Genomic DNA, 23350 nt, shown 5'->3' with positions numbered 1-23350 from the left:
TTGAGTAGCGTGCCTCAGGCTTTAATTCACAGTGGACAGGTAAATGTTACTACTGAATACTGGTAGATACATCAAGGATACCTCTTCATTCCTCTAACTTCTTAAGCTGGCAAGACTGGAATAGACGTTCTGATGGATAGCAGCACAAAATTACTTAGAACGCTTAAATGTTCTGACATTGGGTACCACGTAGGTTATGTTAATCACTTGACAGTCAAAGAAGCCTTGACTATTTCTTAAGGGAGCCAAACTCAATGGACTGGTGTGGGAGGACTTTAGTTCTTGTTCAGCCATGCTTACTGTAAACCACTCCAAAGTAGAAAAGATGCTATGGGCACCTAAATCAATCTCTCTCTCTCTCTCTCTCTCTCTCTCTCTCTCTCTCTCTCTCTCTCACACACACACACACACACACACACACACACACACACACACACACCTCTTAACAGTTTGTTGGTGGCATTAAAAAAAAAAAACAGTGCCACACTCAGAAAAAAAAAAATGCTACAGTTTGGGCTAAAGATTGAATTTTCAGCAAACTGCTTGGCAATCTCCAAGCTCGTTTTGTTCTGAGACATTCCCATCTTTCCATTTTGACATTTGTGCAAGAGGCAAGGTGAATGCATACATATTGAAATGTTCACATTTAATGGGAAGACCACGCCGAACGGCAGTCTACACTGAACCCATTTCAAGTGTTGGCTCAGGTCTTCTGAGCACTGTGTCAGCTCCTTCACACTGGCGAAGGGAGCCCTTCCGGGCTACACAGCCCTTCGGCTTCAAACGAAAGACGTGGAATGAGCAGGACCTCCCTTCGCTTCCCGCAAGTACACAGAAGCCTTGCTGTAGTAGCTACATGTGGCAAGTTCTGGTGTTACCAAAGTCACAGAGTTTCTTTGGCGACTTGTTTCTCTTAAAACACAAGCAGGTATCTCGTCTTAAGGTACCCTCACAGCTTCCTCGAAACAGCAGGGACAGGATAAAGCCACACAGGAATAGCACACTTGAGGCCTAGTAAGTGTATTTGTTCAGTGGTCTGACAGATGTGGTTTGAGGAACAAAGGAAGGCTTTGGTGGCACATCAGGTTTTAAGGATGGTGTCCTCTTTAGTCCCGTCCTGGGTAGGGTACCATTACTGGTGTAGCTGCTCTGTCTGGAGAGGGAGGGCTGCAGATGGACACTCACTGGTGTCCCCTGAATATAGTCTACCTTCGCCCCTGTTGGGGTGGGCATATATCCTCCACGGTTCATACTCGGCTGTCTAGATAACAAAACACCGTTTGGTGAGTTTAAGTTTTTAGGCACGGCAGATATAGAGTGCCTCTGGGAGGAGTTTTTGTGATAACCCCTTTGTCTTTCCAGAGAAGTCATTGGGACCCCAGGAGTGGAGGGGACATCTACTCTCTTGGTTGGACTGTTTCTGGGGAGTGTTGAGGGGGGGGAGTATAGGGATGCCTCCCGGTTAGGAACCTTGGGTGGGACCTCAGACATTGGTCCCACTGGGTCCAGCATGAGGGTCTGATGGGCCATGTGGATTTCTCCCATGATGGCTTTGGCGTTACTGTTCGGGTCATTGAGATGCTTCAAGAGATCATTGAGGGTGTTTCTGGAGTCCACAGAGCGCCGGTGTTCCCTCTTACTGGATGACTTTGTGAGAGGGTGATCAACGTTCTGAAGCTTCTTTTCGGCTTTGTGAGCGTTAGAGTTTGAGAAGGATGTGTTGTAGTCATGAGTGGCGTTTGGAAGAACGATGGCACTGGGAATATGCCCGTGACTTAACGGGGAATGGGGTGGAGGACTAGAAGGAAAAAACTGGGGGTGTTCCTTCCTTGAAGCACCATGGCCGTGGGCCTTATCGGAGTGGCTCTTCATGGCCTGCAGGGTCTTCTGGTGGAGTACAGGGGTGGACTCTGGCGTGGGGAGAGCAGCCAGCTCTGGAGGCTGGCCCCGATGGTCCATGGCCATGGACTTTGGATCCGTGTTGGGAGGCAGCTCCTTCCGACTGGTCAGCAGGTTGCTGTAGAGTTTGGGCGAATCGATGTTCTGCTGGTACTCCTTGACGGGGCTGTCAAAGAGACCATTCAGCTTGGCAAAGCTTCCACTGGAGTCTGTGCACGACTGGGCCGATTCTGCATCTTTATGGATCTTTCTGTTCTTCCGAACAAACATGTCGCGATAGCAGTACACAGCCACTCCTGCGATGAACGCGCCCAAGACAAAAGCTGCAAACACGCAGGTGATGAGGACATTCATGTGGACCATCTGGTTGGAATCTCCAGACTGGACTTCCCACCGTACACCTGCAACACACATGCAAAGTCTTTGAACGAAGTGCTCTTAACAACATGAACTATAGAACGGCTAATACTGCGTCAACACTTCCTTCTAACTTCCCACATGCCTAGCTTACAGGAGCGAGTACATACCAAACTTTCACAGTATCCCACCCTCTGAATTCACAATAAAATTTCCAGAAACATATATGTTTGCCCACCCCACCCTCCAAGTCCTTGGTATATACTTCTCTCTCCTTTCACCCAGTTTCTCAAGCAGTTGTTAGGGATTTTAAGAGTTTCTATCTAAAAAGCAGAGTTAGAACAGCTCAGAAAACAACGTGTACCTTAGGAGGCTCACTTAATTCTTAAACTGGGATTAAAGAGTTGCTGCTGGGGTTAAGGAAACGTCCGAATTAACAGAAACACACATCACGTCCAATTGCTATGCTAATACAGTTGTGTTAACTAGGACATAGACGTAACTGGTCACGAACTAAAAGAGAGTACTTGGTCAATGTTAAGTTCGAGTATGCGCCTGTGCGTTGGTTTTCACGTTCTGTTTTGAAATTTCATCTTGGAATGAAATACCCATGAAGTGTCTACTTATGTAAGAAAACTGGACAGCGTAAGAAAGTAATGAGCTACATATTAGTTTAAGACTATCCTTAAATTATCTGGAGGCGTTTGAGAAATACTTAGGTTAGACCTAGAAAGTGAAGAGTGAGTTAGTTTGTAATTATTGGAAATTTTAATGCAACCACAGACATCTAACAATCAATTAGAGACATGTTAGGCAAAGAGGTATTCAAGTCTGCTACATGCTAAACACATGGCTCTCCCAGAATAAGTGAGTCAGAAGGATTGGGAAGGTTCTCTGGCATTAAGTTAGTGATAAGGCCCTTGAATATTAGTTGGTTTCAATCAGTTGTCAAGACTGTGGAATTTAATGGTATTGTGAAGGACCAGAAGAGAAAAGAACAAAGAAATGGTATTATTGAAGAAATCAAAACAGAAATAATGATTGTAAAATCATTTGCAATGAAAATATAAACAAAACAAAACAAAATCAACAGAAGCAAATCATAAATGACAAGGCAGTGCCGTAAGAACTGGCTGGAAACCTGATACCGTAGCTTATACACAAAGGCATAGACAGGTTTTTTCCTAGAGTATTAAATCTTACAAGCAAATTGATCAGACAGCTTTTTAACTTCACCTATTGTGGGCTAAATGTAGTCATTACAGCCAAATGCTATGCTGTACTTGGCCGCTCGTGGCGTTTGGACAACTTGTCACCCTGCACATCTTTTCCACATTACATCTGCAGATGAAGCTAAGAAGGGGCTGAGACAGCCTCCTAGGTAGACTGTTTGGTAGCAGGTATTTGTCATCTGCGAGCTTTTGTCCTTGGACATCGAGAGGGTGACCCTCAAAATCCTCTGATATTCAGCAGGCTCTCAGCACCTGCAGGCGAAACCACTACAGATTAGATTGTCTGAGTGGCTGTCTCGGGAGCCACGGCTTGGGCAGGAATGCACTCAGACTTAAACCACAGGACAGCAAAGTCACCGTGGTCAGTGGGACTGCAGTTCTACTCAGTTTCACCTCTGAGAGCCAGGCTAGGGATCAGGTTTCCACGCAGTCAGAGATGAAGTGCCTGGCCAGGCCTTACCCTTTGGGATACCTGATATAGTATCAGTAAAATCAGAAGTGTTTGGGTCATCTTGAACTACAAATTTCCGGGAGCTCGTCTGTTTAGGTCTCCAGGTATCAATCACTTTAGATGTAATTTCTGGGCTACTTGCCACAGTGGTAACAGAAGATGAGGATACCTCCATGTCTGTGGTGGCAAACAGATGTCCATTAACATGGCTAGCGTCAAGAAGACTTTCCTGATTGCTTCCTTGCATTTGAAAGTCAAGTACATGTTCTCAGAAACCCTGTCCTAGAATTTTGCAAAAAGCCCCCTTGAGGGAATGAGACTGAATCTTTTTCTTGCAAAAGGATAAAAACTAGAGGTTGACAATGAAGACACATTATGCAGATTTCCAAAGTAACAGACACACGGTGGACATTCCTACTGAAGCCTCCTCGTGGAAATGTAACACAAGCCTCAACTTCGGCTGACGCTGGCTCTCTCCAGCTAGCTATTAGAATCGCTTAACTTATTTGTAGTGCGTAACATATAGCGGGCCTTTGTGAATGGCTGGGGTCTTTATACCCTTTCCTTCCCTGGAGAAGCTATAATGGAATTACATTTAGAAAATACCTGGTCAGGTCCAAGTAAACACTTGATCTTGGACCTGATAACCCTGTTCTGCCTAGGAGGCCACTCTGCTTCCCCAAGGCCCCTGTCCATTCGTAGGTTTCTCAATGCACTGACAGCCTCAGTCCCCAGTGCAGCACAAACCTTGCTGTGTTCTCCAAAATGCCTCGGGAGCTTCTTCCAAAGAGTTAGCAGTAACTCATGCACAAGCAATGGTATTTATACACTGAATAAGGATGTTGGGACACATGAGATAGGTCATCCTTTTCTCCCCCCTGAGGGATAAAACTGATGTGAACCCTAGACACAGCATGGTTGGAAGAGCAACTGAACCTTTCTGTGTCTATTACGAGCTTTAACCTAGTAGATTTCCATGGACATGTAAGCATATGCTTTTAGATACAGTATAGACTGATCCAATAGTTTCAGAGAGAGACTTCTAAACAAACACAGACAGATGTGCATGAAGACCCCACTGTAATCTTTGTACATCAAAATCCAGCTTCATTCAACTGAAGCTAGGTTCTTTCACACCACTGAGAACACAACATCCAGAGATTCCTGGGATTGCCACAAGACATTCAAAGGGGATCTTTAAAACTTAGAAATACACATTTTTGGAAAATGCGTATTGTTCATTCCTTGTGGTGGGGAGAGAAGGGGGAAATTATGCAATTCTGTCATCCATGGCATATAGATGGCCAGAGGGAGCATTCACAATGCAAAGGGTCGAGAGAAGGAAGCTGGGCGGCTGGCGTGCAACTGAAATGCAGTCTATGTCAACCCATTTGACTTTTCTTAAGGATGTGCCTTGGTCAATGATGAACCATTCCATGCTACACACGGGTGGAGGGGCTGAGTAAGAAATCATCCTTCAGGACCTTCAGAGGGTTATGAGTCAAAGCAGAAAAATGGAGGGCTGCCAAACTGCGCAAAAGGAGGGGGGAGAGGGGCAGAAAATGCTGAACCGAAGGAAAGAAAAGACTGTTAATTCAAAAAAATTAAAAAAAACTAACCAGATGTTGGACCGCCAAATATTTTGTAATCTGGTGTAGTTGAAGTAGGCAAACTTTCTAAAGGGATCAAAGGAACAAGTCATCAGTGAAGAGTAACGGAAAGAAGCAAAAAAGTTTATGAACTCCAAGTAATAGAAAAGAAGTCCAAAGAAAAGACTACAAACTAAAAGGCTACCGGTTTACACTACCTTTCTCTAGATTGATTGTTTACAAAAGTGCAAATGGCGAAGGAAAAGAAAAACTCAGAATCTGTTCTAATGGACCCCCATGACCAAAGAGCTCAGCTTTTGCGAAGTTTTAAGTTAAATGCTAGGCGGTATGTGTCCCTGGTCATTATAAAGGCTGGTGGTAAAACAATGTCTGCGTGCAAACGTGGTCAAAGGGAGCAGCAGCCAGAGGGAAGGGAGGCGTCTGTCTTACCGTGGCAGTCCCCTAGGTGGGCCGTGTTGCCATACTCGGTGTCCTGCTCATATCCTCCAGCGCTGTGGTTATGGAAAGCAAAGAAGTCTTCGGTTAACAGCCTTCATAGGGACACAAGGGACAACCAGGACAGAGCCGAGAACACAGACTGGTTAGTGAGAGTAAGCAGAGAGAGCGAGCGCGCGAACGATTCAACAGACTTGCCAACGGAGTTACTCGTTAGGTTAGCTAGGGTGCCTAAGAGAATAAGATGTTCTCTCTTCACAACCTAGTGCCCTTGAGGGTGGCTGTACCTAAACCTCACTTCCCTCTCAAATTTTAGATCTTCTTTTTAAAAACTTCCCCCATGCCAGAATAAGAAAGGAAGGAAAGGAAGAGCAGTACAGCTGGGAATTTAATATGTTTAAGCTGTTGATACCCTGAGAGAAAATGGCTAGGTGGTTCGGTTCGTGTACTTACAGCATCCCTAAGGTCACTCTCTCACACACTCCCTGGCTTAACCAACCACAGTACGGGTCGCGTGATGCAATGCAAGACCTGCCGAAAGAGCAAACAAACCGTGATGCAGATTTTCCTCCTCAGCCTAGGATACGCCACCCTGGGAGCAGGAGCGAATAAGGAACCGGAAGCTTACTTTTTACAGGAGCCATAGCGCTCACAGCGGCTGAGGGGGATGCGGACCACGCAGCTGGAGAAGGCCACGTATAAAGCATGGTGATCCCTGTCCAGCTGTAACGAGACGACCTTCCTGTCCTCCTCACTCTCGGCGCTGCACCTATTTGGTGGTTACAGTTTGAAGACAGACACTGAAGTCAAGCCTGCACCAACGGCGTAAGAGGCGCAATTTGGCGGCTCAACCAAAACAAATTATAATTTGAGAAATAGTAATTGTGGGATATAGCGCTATGGTTTTGTGTAGCTGGTTACATTTCCAGCTGGACAAAGGGTCTTTAAAAAAAAATTGCTTTCGAATGGGGTTGCGGCTGTGAAGGACTGGTTCGACTCTAGGAGAGGAGGAGGATGGCATTCTAACGCATTTAAATCCTCCCACGCTAGAGGACTCTGGGTGTCTCCTGTATTCAACGTCCCTCGCTCACTCCTTATGTGTTTTAACCGTCCACACTCTCTCGCTGAACTCCGAGAATATTCTCTGTGCGCATGCTTACGACCAACCGTGCCACATGCAGCATCCCAAAATAGATCTGCAAGGTAAGACGGTGCTGAAATGTTCTCGTCTTCACAGGTGAGAAAGGAAAGAGGGTGCCTTATTTTTAAACTCATCAGCTGTTCGCCCTCCTGGCCCCAGTGGGCTCAGGAAAACAAACAATCCTGAAAAGCACTTCCATGGGGGAGGTAAATAATAAACGAAGAAATAAAACCCAAATGGAACGTGTAAAAAAACACCGCTAATTCAGGAGTCTGAAAGGAAAATGGCCAGATAAACTAGACACCCATCATCTTTTTGAGCAGGGCTAAAGAGCGTTCTCCCAAAACATACTTACTTGGCTGGGTTATAAGCTTCAATCTCTTCGAGTAATACGCTGTCGTTCAAAGAGAAAGGACTGGTCTTTGCCAAAACTTTAAGCACCACGCCGGCCTCAGAGCCAACAAAGATGACTGTGTAGTTTTGGTACGGCCCTGCCGAACGGTCCACTTCGATGGCTGTCAGCCTGTACCTAGAGCAGGAAAAGAGGCAGGTCAGTCCGATCAGGAGACCTGTGGAAGAGAAATGGGTGGGAGTAGACTGGCCTCTTGTCTCACCTGACCCGCGTCTTTGTGAACCAGGGCTCATCAGCAATGGGTGGGACAGCGGAGTCCATCAGCGGGTGGGACTTGATGAAAGACAGGGTATCGTCTGGAAAGTCGATGGACGTTCTGTAAGCTTCCGCGAGGCCATGTTTGGCACAACAGCCAGGCCTGAAAAGGAAACAGAAACCTTTGCTTGTTCTCCCTCACATACTGGATTTAAGGAGTGAGCACACATTCTGCAGAGAAGAGGTCGAGAGAGGAAATAGGGACTGAAAAACAAGAGGAGTGATGCCATTTCCCAGAATCCCATGGGCTTTTGCACAGCCACATGCACAGGGATAACATTTATTGGCGTTGTGAGGCCTGCCTCAGAGGAATGGCCTGCTGGGGTGGAGGACAGACAGATAGAAGATGGTTCCAGTGTTCTTGGTGGGAGGGAGGCTGTTCAGTACCAACACCTTCATGTCTTTTCTTTACCTTGGTTTTGGTACTTTGTCTTCAGGAACTGCTGTCCAAACAGAGTCTGGGGTTTTCTGTTCTTTGAACCTCCCTTTGAACACTTTCTCAATGTCGTCCATGCTAAAGGCACAGACTGCAGAGCCAGGAATGCTGAAAAGGGAGAAGAAAACCATGAGGACGAGGATGACAGTGGGGGCCGTGCCCAGTTCCCACGGGGAACACAGAGCCTCCGTGGGGTGGGGGGGACTCGGGTTCTGCTTGTCCCCACCTGTTGAGCTGCGTGGTGAAGACCCCGATCACGGTGGGGATGCCATTGATTTGGATGATGTCTGTGATGGACTGCAGAACATCGAAGTAGAAAAAGGAATCTCCAGGGACCGAGCAGTTAAGCCGAGCCTTCAGGAAGGAAGTCCAGTGTTTCTCCAGGACCCGCTGTGAGCCACCCATGTCGTTTTTACAAATGCGGGCCACTCGGGAGTACACAGCCTGCACAGAGACAAGAACCGAGCCATGAGACTGTGAGCACAGAGGGGGAGCAAAATGCTGCCACTCAGGGAAGGGACACACACAGAAACCAAAGGAAACAAAGGAAAAGAGATGTCTGGCTCGGGGAACAAGCCGCCTCCTCCTTGTACTGCCAAGCTGTAAGAACGAGGGAAGAGTTTTCCTCACTCTGCCAAACACGCTCCCTGAGACCTGAGCTATCTGTCTTCCTGGCTGAGTGAAAACCACGCCAGTGCTTCTGCCTCTGACTTCGTCTACTGCTCCTCATATGACTAATAAAATGCACAGTTCCTGAATGTGGTCGTAGAAGAGTCGACAGTACTTAAGGAGCACATGGGCTTTCACAGAAACACTCCGAATTGAACAGGGGTTCCCATTTTCCATTCTGCCTTTGACACTGGAAAGGATGAGACCATCAATGGCTTTCTAAAGAGGAAAAAAGGCCTCCACTTTCTATGGTGATAGAAATAAAAATATGAAAGCTTTTGAAAGCCTGAGGGGGCAGCTGTTCCCACTCTGGGCATTGCGAGGTGTTTCCCAGCAGTTAGCTGTACCATCAGCAACCCAGTTCCCTGACTCGTCCTTAAACGCACCGAAGCGAGCGCTTTGAACCGGCCCAGGAGAGCACCTGTCACTCTTCCAAAGTGGGTGGGATTTCATTCAGTTTAAGTCCACAGTGCACATCAAGCACATATACTTGCCTTGCCTAAGTTATTATGTTCCACGGCGATTTCTCTGAAGAAGAAATAGACGTAGTTTCCATATTCTATGGCATGAAGAAAGTGTGGTTCTGAAAGGAGATTGAAAACAAACCACTCATAAAGGATGATTCAATTAGTGTAAGACCCCAACTGCCAGCTCTGTTGCATAACTACACTTGGAGCACGATTGTAAGGAGTCCCGATATGGGTGTGTTCAAGCTTCAAGAGCCTGAGTCTTTCAAGTCAGCTAATGGACTGCAAAAAAAGAAAGAAAAAAAAAAGGCCTGCGGGGAACTGAGCTGCAGCAAAGGTCTTTGTTTCAACAGATTTATTCATTAACCTATTTAACTAGGGAAGAAAATCTCGTATTGAGAATTTAAAAAAAAACCCTTGATTTTCAGAATTTAATGAGCAAGATGACTCTATAAATATGAGCTCATCGAGTCTCACTAATAAAGCCCCAAAAGGAGGCGCCATGTACGGGACGGTAGCATTGTGGTATGGGAGGTACTGCTGTAAGCACTTGGAGTTAGACAACTGGACACACGAAGACAAGTTGTTTGCTTTTGCTTTGGCCACTTGCATAACTGCCTGGATGGACTTACTCCCTGACACATCTACAAGTCTGTTCGTTGCCCGCCAATGTCGTGTTTAATAAGCAAAACACCATGTGCTTTTCCGAGATGAGCGAAGTTATGCTCTGAACTTCCTGTTGGCCTTGGCTGCTGCTCCCACAGAAGCCTTTCTAACCACGCCTCCCCCACCCCCCAACACCGTGGCAATGCTCCTTTAGGTACCTTTGATCCATTTGGAGTCGTATTTTATTGTGCGGAGGGCCGATCCATCACCCATGCTTCTGTAAATGACAGCATCACTGGCCAGGAAATCAGCCACTGTGGCAGAATAGAGTTTCCCATCTGAAACCAAAGTTGTAATTTGGTAAAATAACCATGATTACCTATGGAGTATTAGCACGGCTACCGTCTGCAGTGTTTCACCTGGCAACATTAGCTATGCAATAAACTACACTGGCGCTCATCCTCAACCTCTAACTGGCTGTCCTATGATATTACCTAATTTTACAGGTGAGGGATCTAAGCACCAAAAATTAAGCAATGCATTGAGGGTCAGAGACTTAATTAATGACAGAGCCACGTGTAAGAATACATATACCAGTCACTGAGATACACCTGTTTGTTTTTTGTTTTTTCACCCATTCTTCTTAATAATTTGTTCCTAGGTTTTGCCCTTTGAAATGCTTGTGTCAAAGTATATATCCAAGACGTGAGCTTTTGTCTTCCTTTAAATTCCCTTTGCACCGTCAATGTCATTTATCAGCGATATTCAATACACACTGTAGCTTCTTACCAGCAAAGAGGGCAACATTGGTTTGTCGGGCATCAAACGGGCACCGTGCCAGGCCACTAATTTCTTCCCCATCATACTCTAAGGTACTCAACTGCAAGAGGAAAAAAATAGCTTGTGTCACATCTGTTCAATGTACTTGTTTGGAGGCAATATTGCTTTATTTATATTGAAATTCTATTTGAGGGATTCTGTTTCGTATTCTCTCATAACAGAGATAAGACAAATCTATGGGTTACAGAGGGGAAGGTTCAACTCTAACAGCATACCAGTGAAAGAAATTTTAGTTGAGGAGAAAAAAGTATCATCATGTAAAACACACTTACCCTATAGTATCTGCACATCGGGTTGAAAGCGTTGGTGCCACAGACAAAAACCATCTCATCATTTCTTGGGACAAAGACTTTGATGAAGTTGTGACATTCATCCTAAAGTAAAAATAATTACAGGTCGGTCAGACATCTCCTACGGTGATGTCACGGTGGCGAGGCCACCGAGAGGGACTGCGCAGGCCCCCGTCCACTGCACTCACTTTATGCTTGCCTTTCATAGCACAGTTTTCTCGATCCTGCTGTCTGGACCTCCATGTCAGCTTCTAGATTAATCAAGTAAAATCAAAGCTCAGTGTTAACCGGATGCACTCTGAGTGGGGGGCGGGCATGACTGAAGCTCAGGGGAGTGTGGGCGCACTCGCCCTCTGTGTCTAGCTGCTCACCTTGCTCGGGATCACCTCTGTTTGGGGGATGTCATTTAAGTTCACTGTATAGACTTGATCCCTGTGGGAGACAAGGCAGTTCAGTCATATCCTGTGAACACATCAGTGCTATACGCTGTTTCTTATTTCATCCCTACAGATCTGCCGTGGCTGTGTTTTGAAGATCGTCTGGCGTCTCTGTGACTTGAACAAAAAGTCAACAGGGCACTTCCTCATTAGCAAGATGCTTCTGGTGCATTGCTGCAGCCAGGGCAAGTGCAGCCTTTCTCTCCAGCCTTTCTCTTTGCTTGGGGGCAAACTGACTGGGCATAAACACAGGCATATTTCTAATATTTGCCTGAAAATTCTACGTTAGGAGAGAATCGAGAATGACCCCACCCCACCCCCTCACCCCCCTGCTGCTCTGGGACAAAATAACAACGCATGATTTCTGGATGTGTCACTGAAGGCTTTAACTCTGCCTTCCATCCTGGTACCCAGCATGCTCTCCATGAGAGCATTTTTGGCTACTTGCAGGGTTTGATCACAATCTCATATTAGTTTTTCATGAACTAGACACATTAATGCAAGCACCACAAGAGAAAAGAATTTTAATCTAATAAACCAACGAAAGGAAAATTACCTGCCAGCAATATAAAGTGTGTCTCGAATTTTCAACATCAGCTGAAAGTCCAGCCTATGCTGCGATTCGTTGCCTGAAGGGCGTCCTCTAAAAACCGGATATTGCCTTGAATCTGCAAGTGAAAATGGGCTAACCCATCAGTCAGGATTACGGAGCTGAAGAATCAATAGACAGCATTGATTAGCTGTATATAGTACTTGTAGGAAGGGTTTTAACTAAATTCCTCTCTTAAGGTCTTGAATATAAATTAGTAAGAGATGGAGAACTGTCAGCGAATGGTCTTTTCTGTTTTTACTGAAAATGTATAATCCCTACGCCTGGGCTGCTGCAGGATGGCGCCCAACAGAACTGGCTCAGTTTCCGCACAGCCGAGGGAAAGACTAGGATGATTTAATGTGCAAAACAACGTAAAGACATTTTAAAATTTGTCTCTGGTGCTGAAAATGAATAGCCACAGGAAAAGACAAATGAAAGGCTTCCTTTGTAAGCAGGAAATGGCTTTGGGTGACTTACAGTGATAGTCAACCGTGTTAAGGGGCTCATCGTCCTCGGGGAAGCTGACTGCCCGTAACCTGGAGACCAGAAGGAACAGCACGCAGAACCAAAGCAGAAAGAACCTCATGGTTGGCCGAGAAGGTATCTGAGCTCCCCCTCTCAGAAGTCCCACTTAGCTTCCTGGAAGACAAAAGCATCATGGAAAGACCTTTATGTTGTGGTGAAACTGGGTTCTGGTTCGTAGCCAGTTCAAATTTTTGCCCACCTCTTTCTACAGCTCCGTATTCATCAAGAGACCCGGCAGTGGTAGACAGGTTATCTCCAAGAACAGACAAAAGGCAGCGCCGAGCCAGGCCTCCCTGAAGCACCTGGTGAGCATATTGATGCTTTGAGCACATTTGCCAGAATTCTGGAGGCAACTCTGTGTCATCCTAGCAAAATCACCAGAACCCCAAACAGAAGTGTTGGCTGCTGACTTGGCAAGGAAGTGGGCAAAGGAGGGATCAGAATTTTAATTAAACTCCAATCTGCATCCCTTCCCCCAGTCCTGAAACACATAGATACAACGTGTTTCCTCCTCTCAGGAAAGGCCCAAGAGCCAGGGCTGACGACCTTGTCCTCAACCACTGCTACCACAGAGGATCTGGCATCTAGAACCAGCTGCAGGTCTGGCATCGCCCAAGTCACAGAACTATCTTCCGAATTGGGTGTTTTGAAGGCCAATGTAGACAAAGAGGTCAGTGACCTTGTATTAGGATGAAAGGGATTGAAAAGAAATAAGACGATTCCGTGGAAATCCAATCAGTAAAGCAGAGAGTGACAGAGTAGGCCAGCTGGTACCCAGCCTCTAGGGACACCTAGATTCTAACATAAAACCATTCAGACCCAAGCCAATACCCTAGGTACACTGCCCTCTTAGCTTTATGGGTTGGTTTTTTCCTTTTTTTTTTCTTTTTTTTTTTTGAGTTGTAGGGGACCTTGGGGACCTTCAAGCTTAACACCTTCCTTTGTTAAATGGGAAAACTAAGGGCTGGCAAAAAGAAGGAACTCACTCTGACTTTCATGGTGCCTTAGGGCAAGGCTGAAGTCCAGATCAGTCAGCTGAGTCCCTGACCAGACTCGTTGCTCCAAACCAGACTGAGGAAATGAATGGGTGTTTCTCCTTCAAACAGATGGTATTACAAGGAGACGTTTTGAGAGAAATGGCTGTATTCATCACTTTTATTGAGGTTATGTTTCACAGATATTAAATCACACATTAAATATGTACAGTTACTGTAGATCAATAACCCAATAAAACTATGAGAACACAGTTAAAAGATCTGTAAATGTTAGCAACTCGTTGGAAAAAAAGAATGAATTGGGTTTTCTGGGCCAATGGGAGAGGCACGATTGTGAGATTCCCAGGGTGCTGTTCTTCAGCAGTGCTGTCTTTACACAACCAAGGCTGCCAATGGTTCATGTAATAGCCGCTGTCTGCATACCTGAGAACCATGGCGGCAAGTTACAATTAGCCCCCATGTATTCTGAAGAATACAGTCATTCAGTGAATCAAAAGTGTGACTACGCACTGCACACACTATTCTCTTTCGGTCTAAAGTGTAAGCTAAATATACCTGAGTAAAAATGTACTTTTGAAACACAGGCCTAGTTTTATATGGAGAGAAGAATGCTTCCAGAAGATCTCTGTTGATAGGTAATAGCAGTTAAATTAATAAACAAAATGCTTCGCAAAGCAGGATGGGGCAGAAATGGTGGCAGCACCACTCTGTACTCGAGCTTACGAATGGACAGGACTCTGCTAGGATCACTGCTAGCTAATGGACGCTGGGAATGGGCTTCAATCTCTAAGAGAATCAGACTACTTATTTATAAAATATGGGAAAAGCGCGTCTTCTCACCAAGATAAAAATGAACTAAACGCACCGTGGATTCTGAGCAAAGTTAGCGCTGTGGACTGCCAGGTTGACCTCAAGAGTCTGAATGAGGTCCTGAAAAGATGAGCTAAAAACGGATGCAAGTTTTTTCAACTTTCCTTGCAAATAAAAGGCTATTTAAAAACGCTTGAGAGGGGTTGGGGATTTAGTTCAGTGGTAGAGCGCTTGCCTAGCAAGTGCAAGGCCCTGGGTTCCGTCCCCAGCTCCGAAAAAAAGAAAAGAAAAAAAAAAAAAACGCTCGAGAACTACGTATAGAATAAATTTAATAGCTGATACCTACTTATCAAACCTTCTCTTAAGAATTTTACCAACCCAACTCCACAGCCAGACATATTAATTTGTCCTAGTATTTCTGCCCCTCGTGTTTTCAGCTGTAACAACGGACCCTTAATCCCTTTGCCACATCTTCCCAAGCAGTCTCTCCCTGTCTTGTTCCCAATGCTTTCTGTTTGTTCAGACCCTAGACAGTTCTAGCAGCCGAAAAAGACTAATGTGCTCTAAGCACCAAGTTTGCCTGTGGCAGCGGTCCCAAACTGCATCTTCCGGATGGAAAGTCACTTGGTTCTTTCTGCCCAGAATCATGAAAAAGGATCTCAAACACTCGCTCCTAAAGAAATGTGGAAATACGTGCACAGAAACAGAAAGCTCTGTGAGGCTTTCTCCCACAGCTCACATCAGCCAGGAAACATCTCTGTGTCCCAGCACCGGAAGCAGCCCTCATCCACGAGAACTGAGTCAGGTCATGCCGACTCACAGCTAGCCCTCAGCTGTGGCTGGGCGTGACATCCTGTAGCACCTCTGACACATAAATCACCTCTCCTCATATCCTGCCCACAGCCCACCTAATCCTTCATAAATAAAGCCCAGGACCAATTTGCTTTCTGTCTACAAAGAAAGCTTAATTTAAAAAAGATGCCGTTTTGCTGTTGTTGCCACACATGGAAAGTATTTGTTGTTATATATAGCAAAGCAGGGCTCAGGGAATAAGTCAGTGTGTGTGCGCCCGCACAGAATCTGAAAATCCATGAGAGAAATGCACCGAATAAAGGGCTAATCTGCATAGAAATCCTTCAGTTTATTAAGATTTTTGAGACTTTGTGTCAGCCAGGCTGGCTTCACATTTCAACCTCCTAAGTGCTGGGATTAGAGATGCATTGCACCATGTCTGGCTTCCTCAGGGAATGGCTGAAGGACTCTAGGGCTCAGTGGCATCGGGACGCTAGCTAGGTGATGCCGGCAAGCCAAGGGTCGGACAAGCCGGGGAGAGGATGTCAACCGAGGGGTAGAAAAAGCTAAAAATTTGTCGGTGAGGTTGACTAGCTGAGTTTGGACTTCAAGTTGACTCAGTCTATCAAATGTAAATTAGAAGTAATTGCCTTTACTATCTCACTGGCCCCTCTGGGGATTAAATTCATAGAAGATATCTTACACAACCTGATTGACAGCACAATTCTAGTAGCTTTTTAGTAAATATTGCAATTTACTGTCTCATCTTATTAGGCAACAAGGATGTGAAGGCTGTCCCGTCCCCACACGCTGTTAGGCAGAGCCATCTGCAAAGCTGGCTATTCTGCCTTCACCCTCACCACAGGGGTTTCCTTTAGGGCAAGGTCCAGTTTTGGAAGTGCTGACCCTCCGCTTAGGAGGAGGAACCAATTCCCCCAGCTTAATGAAAGGGGATCTCTATGGGGCTACTCTTCACAGTCAAAAAGAATGGTACTACAAGAATAAGCAGATTTTTCATATTTTGGCCATTACATAACCACTGAGTCAAAAATGTGCTCTTAAAAGGAGCTCCCAGGACCCCAGAGCCTGAGTGGCAGTGTCCACAGGGGGAGACGCAGATACAAAGATTGAACTCCAGTCACGCCTGACTTCACCCTACAGAATCGGCCGGAAGTAGAAAAAGTATTGGTGGCAGCCTGAAGAGTAACATAGACATACGAAAGATTGCCATGAGTAAGTATCAGAAGCCCATCATTTATAGCCCCCCAATATCTGCATCAGAGAGAAGGAGAGTCAAAGAATCCAAAGCAACTTTCAGCAATCTACAGATTGACAGCCATAGAGTTCTTCCACCCTACCGGTTTTCAAGGAAAGATAAGGTCATAGTTTCCTCTATGATTAAAATATCCTATCCTGCAGGGGAACTCCTCAAACAGGAAGGTAACCATCACCACCACCACCACCACCACCACCACCACCACCACCACCACCACCACCACCACCACCAACAACAACAACAACAACAACGACAGATAGCTTCCAGAACTCCCTGAAACTGACTAGATTCAGTAGTTCTCTCCCAGCCTCCCTCCCTGTTTCCTCTGAGGAAACAGAGCCCAGCATCAAGAGAGATGGAGTGGAGAAAAGCTGCCCAGAAGACTCTCAGACAAGAAGTTCCACCTGGAAGAGATTTAGGTCAACTAAGGTACCTGGAAAGGCCACTCTCCAACCTGTTGAGCTGTCCACAGGCTGTGTGGTGTGCTCCAGGTTCTCGGCTTCTATGGGCCCATGCTGGGGTGGGCTTTGGTGATGCTGTCTTTGAGTCATATCTACTCCAGAAAGTAGCCACTCACCATAAAACCCATTGGTTCACCGAGTTGGATCTCAGTGGTAACCACACTTTGTTCTACTGTGGGTTCCCTATCTGGGGTGAGATATGAAGGATGTTTTATTGCCCAAAATTTTGTTACCCAACAAGTAATTTCACCTATGAGAAAAGTAACATAACCCAGTCACCGAAATATATATTTTTATACAATGTTCAGTGTCAAACATCCATTACTGGACATTCCAACCCAATGTAGAGACAAAGTAACAAAACAGATAAACTATACTTTGGAGTTATCAAGCATATGTTAAAGAAAACAATAATGTAGGTGGATCTTTAACCCCACCGCTTGAGAGACAAAGAGAGATCTCCATGATCAGAGGCCAGACTGGTCTACTTAGAGTTACAAGGTAGCCAGGGTAACATTGAGAGCCTGTCTCAAAATAAACAAACAAAATGGCTGATTTTATCTAAGGATATCTAAGGATGACAACAAGAATTTCACCAAAGAAGCATAATCCATAAAGTTGAAGTGGAAATCTTACAGCAAAATTTACATGTAACTAAAAATTCTTGATAACTGTGTTTCATAATTAGTGAACTGGAAAATAAGTTAAAGGTAGTTATCAGACAGAAATGTGGAGAGCTAAAAGACTGTAAAGAGTAAAACAGAAAGTGTGTGTGTGTGTACACTGATATACATAAGACCATATTTAATAGTATTTTTTCAAAATTGACAAAAATTAAGTTACCCAGTTTTAACAAATACCTCTAAGAACTTTTACATAGAAAAAAATTATACTTAGACATATTATACTTTAGATCCTGAAGACAAAGACAATTTTTTAAAATGGTTAAAAGCTAAAAGAGATGTATTATTTTTAAAAGAACAAGAGTGGCCTGACAGCTGACTTACCAATAGAAATGATGGAAGGCAGCAGACCATAGAATGAGATTTTTAAAAGTGTAGAAAGAAAATAAATTTCCAGCATAGAATACTGTGAGCAGTGAGGCAGTATTAAACACAACACACACACACACACACACACACACACACACACACACACACACACACACACACACACACACACAGAGAGAGAGAGAGAGAGAAGTTTATAAAACAAACACTTAAGAAATTTTCTGTTAGTAGACCCAAACCAAAACAGAGATTTTAGTCAAATAGATTCACCCAGAGTCAAACAACCTCTTTTATATTTATAGTACTCAGTATATAGTATATAGTATATAATATATAGTATATAGTATATAATATATAGTATATAGTATATAATATATAGTATATAGAAATCCATACTTTCCAGATTAATAGAAGCTGGTACATAGTCTCTGGCTTTCTGAAAGCCCCTTACTTCCAAGAAGGAAAGAAAGCTAAGAATCTAGCCCTTCCACATTGGTTTTGAGTATCTTCCCTACCTGTGTCCCACGACCGCCGTGGGTCACTGGGGAGCACTTGAGCTCCTTGCACTCTTCCCACCCAGGATCTAGAAGAAGAACTTCCTTCTTCTTTCTTCCCAGGGACTCTGCTGGCCCCTTCAGCGTTGTCTTTGCTCCCCGAGGTTGGCCTCCTCCTCTACTGTGTTGCTTGATGACATCTTAGTTTCTAGAGCCTTTCAAAGATTTTATTGGCTCCTTTGCTCATGAGTCCACCCTGTAACTCCTCCTCAGAAATTACCAAGTTAAAAGTCAAGCAGGGCCCAGGTGGGTCCATCCTCTGCCTTGCCACATGCTTGCTTAACTGATTCTCACAACTCATTCTTCCCATCAGAACCTTTAGCCCACTAACTGCCCTTTCTTCTCCAGTCTGAACATTCCTCTCAGACACTATAATTAAAGACCAGGCATTTCTTGAATGTGTCTACAGATGCTTCAGCCTCCTCTGCCTGCAATAACCTTCTTTCAAAGGCCCTATCCTGGACAAGCAGCCATTAATCTCCATATCTACCCTACAGCATGGAACACTGGGAAGGTGTTTGTTTTGATTTGGCTGCAAGGAGCAGAACACTTGACCACCAACTACAGATGGCAGGTTGAGACTCTCCGGAGATCCTGGATTGTTTTCTAAACTTGAGTACTCTCTAATAAACTTAAACTTTCTACTTTGCTTCAAGGACTCGGTATGCTTTCTAGTCACAAGGGACAGTCTGCATACCACTCATTTCTGCTCTCAGTGACATACTCAAGTCTCTTAAGTGCCTTGCTTCATTCCAAGTACACTGACCCTTTAACCAACTCCTGCAGTCAGTCTTTTTTCCATATGTGCGAGTGCATGTGTATGCACACATGTCTTGAACATATGAGACCATGCTGGCATGTATGTATGTGAGAGTAATGTGCGAATATGCAGAAGCCAGAGGCTAGTATTCTGTGTTTTCCTTATCTCCAGCATCTCTCACTGAACCTGGAGTTCAAATGGTTAGGCCTGCTGGCTAATTAGCAAGGATGAGCCTGCAGCCCCCATATCTCTCCCCCCTTAGCCCTTTATCACAGCACGGGGGCTAGAGATAGGCTGTCCTGCCCAGCTTTTTACGTGGGTGCTGGGGATTCGAATTCATGTTCTCATGTCTGTGTGGTAAAAACTTTCTCTATGGACTCTACCCCTTCAGTCTTTTCTTGAATAGAAAGATCATAGATTCCCATGCCTTCTCCTTTCTCTCCCTGTCTTTCCTATAACATGGTTTAACTTTTAAACTGTCTGAATGATGCCAGGAATTCTCATCTGTCTCAAACTCCAACCCATTAAAGGGACGACAGCTTGCATGACCCCAGATCCTGCAGCTGCCTGCTCTCCCCCTTCCACTCACAGGTTTAAGTTTAGGCTCCATTGTGGCTGCCTCGCCTCCTCCTCAGTTGTCTACATCCTGAGTTCTTACTCTTTCTAAATGGGGCACACTGTGAAGACACCGGTTATCTCTGGGCATTTACAGCCCTGGGGCACAATCTCTCCAAGTTGCGTTAGCCACATCTGTCTATTCATAGAAGTCCCCATCCCAACTGAGACAGTCTGACACTGTAGCCCATTGTCCTGGAAATTCAAGCCCAGGCTGGCCTTGCGCTTTCAACGTCTTCTTGTACAGCCTCCTGACGCTGTGATTTCAGACACAAAACTCCACTCTTGGCTCTTCACACACCTTCCCGTGTTCCTTCTAGCACATTCTTCTGACCATTTATTCACCTGCTAGCTTGTCTCCTTAACCGTTTCCTCCTCAGACAGAGTCTCGCTGAACTGGCCTCAAACTGGAGGTCTTCCTGCTTCCTCCTCTGTAGCCCTAGGATCACAGGCAAGGGCTGCCAAGCCTGCTTTCCCATTCATTTTCTGGTTGCAACGGGAACCATCTTCCCAGGATATAAACCTTGCTGTGTGACTGCACAGCCTACCGATAATTTCATAGTAAAACCCTAGTGGTCTTCTGGACTGTTCTCATCCTGAGTCCTCTTCTTTTCAGACTCATAGTGAACCTCTAGCCTTGCTACCTAGGTTTCCGCTATCTTTGCATGATATTGGGCACTGAGATGTGGTCTGCACCACTGGCATTGAAAAGCCATTCCCAGGGTTGGGTACGATTTAGCTCAGTGGTAGAGCACTTGCCTAGGAAGCGCAAGGCCCTGGGTTTGGTCCCCAGCTCCGAAAAAAAAAGAACCAAAAAAAGAAAAGCCATTCCCCTGCTTACCTTCTGCATGGGACCTTCTCTATTTGTCGAATCCCCCCTTCCTCCTCATTCTGTTTCGTTTGTTGTTACTGCTTGTGGGTTGTTTTTGTTTGTTTGCTTGTTTTGGGAGGGTGTTGCTCTATAGCCCTGGCTGGCCTAAAACCCACTATGTAGCCCAGGGTTCTAACATTCATTGCTCCTTCTGCTTGTGTCTCCTGAGTGCTGGGATTACACATACACATCATCTTGACCAACCTGAATATGGATTCTTGACCTCTATTCTTGGCCTCCTTGATCCTAAGATTTCAGAGTCCTCCCACCCCTCAAAATCTTTTCCTCCTACCTTGGAGGGATGTGTGGCTAAGCCATCAATGCCAGAGACAGCTTCCAGTGAAGTGTGAAGAAAGGATTAGCCAAAGGGTTAATCGTGAGTCCTGAATCACCACAGCCATGCTGACTCACTTAGGGCAAGGGGAGCTTTTTGGACTCCCAATTTAATTTAGATTCTTACCCAACTATTAAAGAGCAGCAGAAGGCAGCACGTCCAGGAGGACAGGCATCTGAGGCTCAGCTCTCAAGCAGCATGGAGTTCACTAAGATTGTTGCAGATTAAAGGGGGAGAAGGAAGGTGTGGAAATAAAACCTGCCACCCACTCTGGAGCCTGGCATTGACAAGAATGATGGCCCCCAGAGTTCCAGAAACTGCCTAATAGACTTGCTTGGCAGAACAGAAAAGAAGCAATGGGTTTGGGATGATTGAGAAAGCAAGGAGAAGCAAGTTAACTGCTATTCCTTGGCATTTACCGTGATACAGGACCATAACTGAAGGTCAGTTATGGAAGGGGGATCTAGATTTATTCAGCATGTCCCCATTCTATAGAGAAGAAGGACTTTGAGCTTTGGTAATTAGCAATGGCATGTAATCAGAGTGGTGGATGACCTGACTTTTGGCTCAGAAGCAGGTAGCCTTACCGTGTGTGGTGACATGTCAGGACCATAAGCCACCAGTACATGTGTACAAACTCCAGAAAGTAGTATTGGGGAGGGCCATCTGGGCCCTACATAGCTAGGGTGTCTCCTCACATCCAGAATCCCCAGGATCTTGTCTGATAAGGTGTCTTGGAGAAGAGCTGCTCTTTCAGTGAAGAAATCTGTCCTGGGAGCCTATTCTGCTCACAGGCTTTAGAGTCAGTTTGCAGGTAGGAGTGAATGCAGGCTCTTATCTTACCAAGCAAGAAAAGGGCTGCTGAAAGGCCTTAACTCTGAGACCTTTCATCCTTCTGGAAATACAGACAGTTAGAAGGAAGAGGTGCCCAGTATGATTGTATTAATGACAGGCTACAATTAACCGTCTAAGACTCTGTTGTGTGCTACTGAGGAAATGACAATGTAGCTGTCTCATTCAACTTCTGCTCCATGCAGCCCTGCAGGCACAGGAGAATCTGGGAGGATGTGCTTGCTCAGGACCACGAGGAATAAGTCAGGAAGTCTCCTACCATCAGTGACATTAAGAAAGAGACCTCGTCACTAGAGACATAGATCCATAAAGTGCTGTGTGTCATTCACAAGTTGTTGTACTCCTCTGGCCTGAGTTTCTTCAAGTGTTGCATCAAAGCAAATATCAGAGGAACCTTTACTTTTCGAGGATCCATGTTCTCATCTCTGAGGTCAGACGTCAGGTTCGAAATTCCCTTCAGCTACTTTCTTGGATCAATATTAGCCCGCTCTAACCCCAACGCCCACTGGGCTCCTCTCACTCATCATAAAGGAAGCATCCGAAGTGGGTCCAATCACAAACAGCCTCTCCCTGGCCAGGCTGTGATGGTGACCCAAACCCACCATTTCCATTTTATGACCTTTAACCTACTTCAGTGCAACCTCATCCTGTCCATCAATAAAGCCCAAGGCAATGTTCATTTAAACCCCGCTTTGCCAAGGCATTTCGTCATGCTGGACAGTCTTGCTGGTTATTCCTCTGCTTCTTGATACTCCTTCTCTGATGAGGAGATGATCCAGAACTCTCTAGCTGCCAGAGAGCAGCATCCTCCCCCTACTCATCTCAACATGCCTGGTCCACAAGACAGGGCTCTTCAGATCCAGATGCCAAATTCTCTGCTAGGTGCGATTCTGTTTTCTACGGGTCTGAAACTGACCCAGATTCTTCACTTGGACTTCCTCTCCCCAACAACCCCTACAGGCTCTGTTTCACTGCTCACAGTGCCTGGATTTAAATCCACTTAGCATTGTTTCCCAGTTCAAGTAACTCTGGACATAGTCCTTAATCATGGCGCCATGTAAAACTGTCCTCGAGACACTGCACGTGTTTCTGTTAAATTGTAAGATAACGTTTCATTAACAGACATTGCATTGGGTGACACCAAGAGAGACGAGATGGCTGAATGTCATCTCATTCTCTCTCAACACAGTATGACACGCCCAGCTTGGCCTCAAGGTTGCCTGTAAATACTTGATAGTTACAAGAAGAAATGAGTGCGCGAGACTGGAGGCACGCGCCTTGCTTACGTGCTGTGGTGAGTGCGGATACAGCGGATATGATCTCTCACAGCTTGTGTACGTAATCTACAGGAGCCCTCAGGCCACCA

General features: G+C 45.4%; 1 protein-coding gene across 2 annotated transcripts in view; it reads right to left on the bottom strand.

The window, feature by feature from the left end:
- Positions 1-438: 438 nt before the first annotated feature.
- Sema6d (semaphorin 6D) overlaps positions 439-23350 on the bottom strand; it is a 56951-nt gene continuing 34039 nt past the window's right edge. The window contains exons 2-19 of one of the 2 annotated variants that reach the window (XM_032904107.1): positions 12607-12768; positions 12094-12205; positions 11472-11532; positions 11289-11351; positions 11083-11184; positions 10760-10850; positions 10189-10308; positions 9392-9480; positions 8455-8672; positions 8205-8336; positions 7740-7895; positions 7481-7654; positions 6613-6753; positions 6438-6515; positions 5979-6079; positions 5559-5615; positions 3949-4116; positions 439-2300 (exon numbers count right to left, since the gene is read on the bottom strand). In XM_032904107.1, coding sequence (XP_032759998.1) covers positions 1012-2300; positions 3949-4116; positions 5559-5615; positions 5979-6079; positions 6438-6515; positions 6613-6753; positions 7481-7654; positions 7740-7895; positions 8205-8336; positions 8455-8672; positions 9392-9480; positions 10189-10308; positions 10760-10850; positions 11083-11184; positions 11289-11351; positions 11472-11532; positions 12094-12205; positions 12607-12715 — 3261 coding nt within the window. In that variant the 5' untranslated portion in view covers positions 12716-12768 and the 3' untranslated portion in view covers positions 439-1011. Of the gene's footprint in view, positions 2301-3948; positions 4117-5558; positions 5616-5978; positions 6080-6437; positions 6516-6612; positions 6754-7480; positions 7655-7739; positions 7896-8204; positions 8337-8454; positions 8673-9391; positions 9481-10188; positions 10309-10759; positions 10851-11082; positions 11185-11288; positions 11352-11471; positions 11533-12093; positions 12206-12606; positions 12769-23350 lie in introns of those variants that run through there. The other variant, XM_032904108.1, reaches the window with a different exon arrangement.

The sequence above is a fragment of the Rattus rattus genome, chromosome 5, assembly GCF_011064425.1.
Source record: "Rattus rattus isolate New Zealand chromosome 5, Rrattus_CSIRO_v1, whole genome shotgun sequence".
Classification (NCBI taxonomy): Eukaryota; Metazoa; Chordata; class Mammalia; order Rodentia; family Muridae; genus Rattus; species Rattus rattus.
This window is presented reverse-complemented; position numbering and strand designations above follow the sequence as displayed.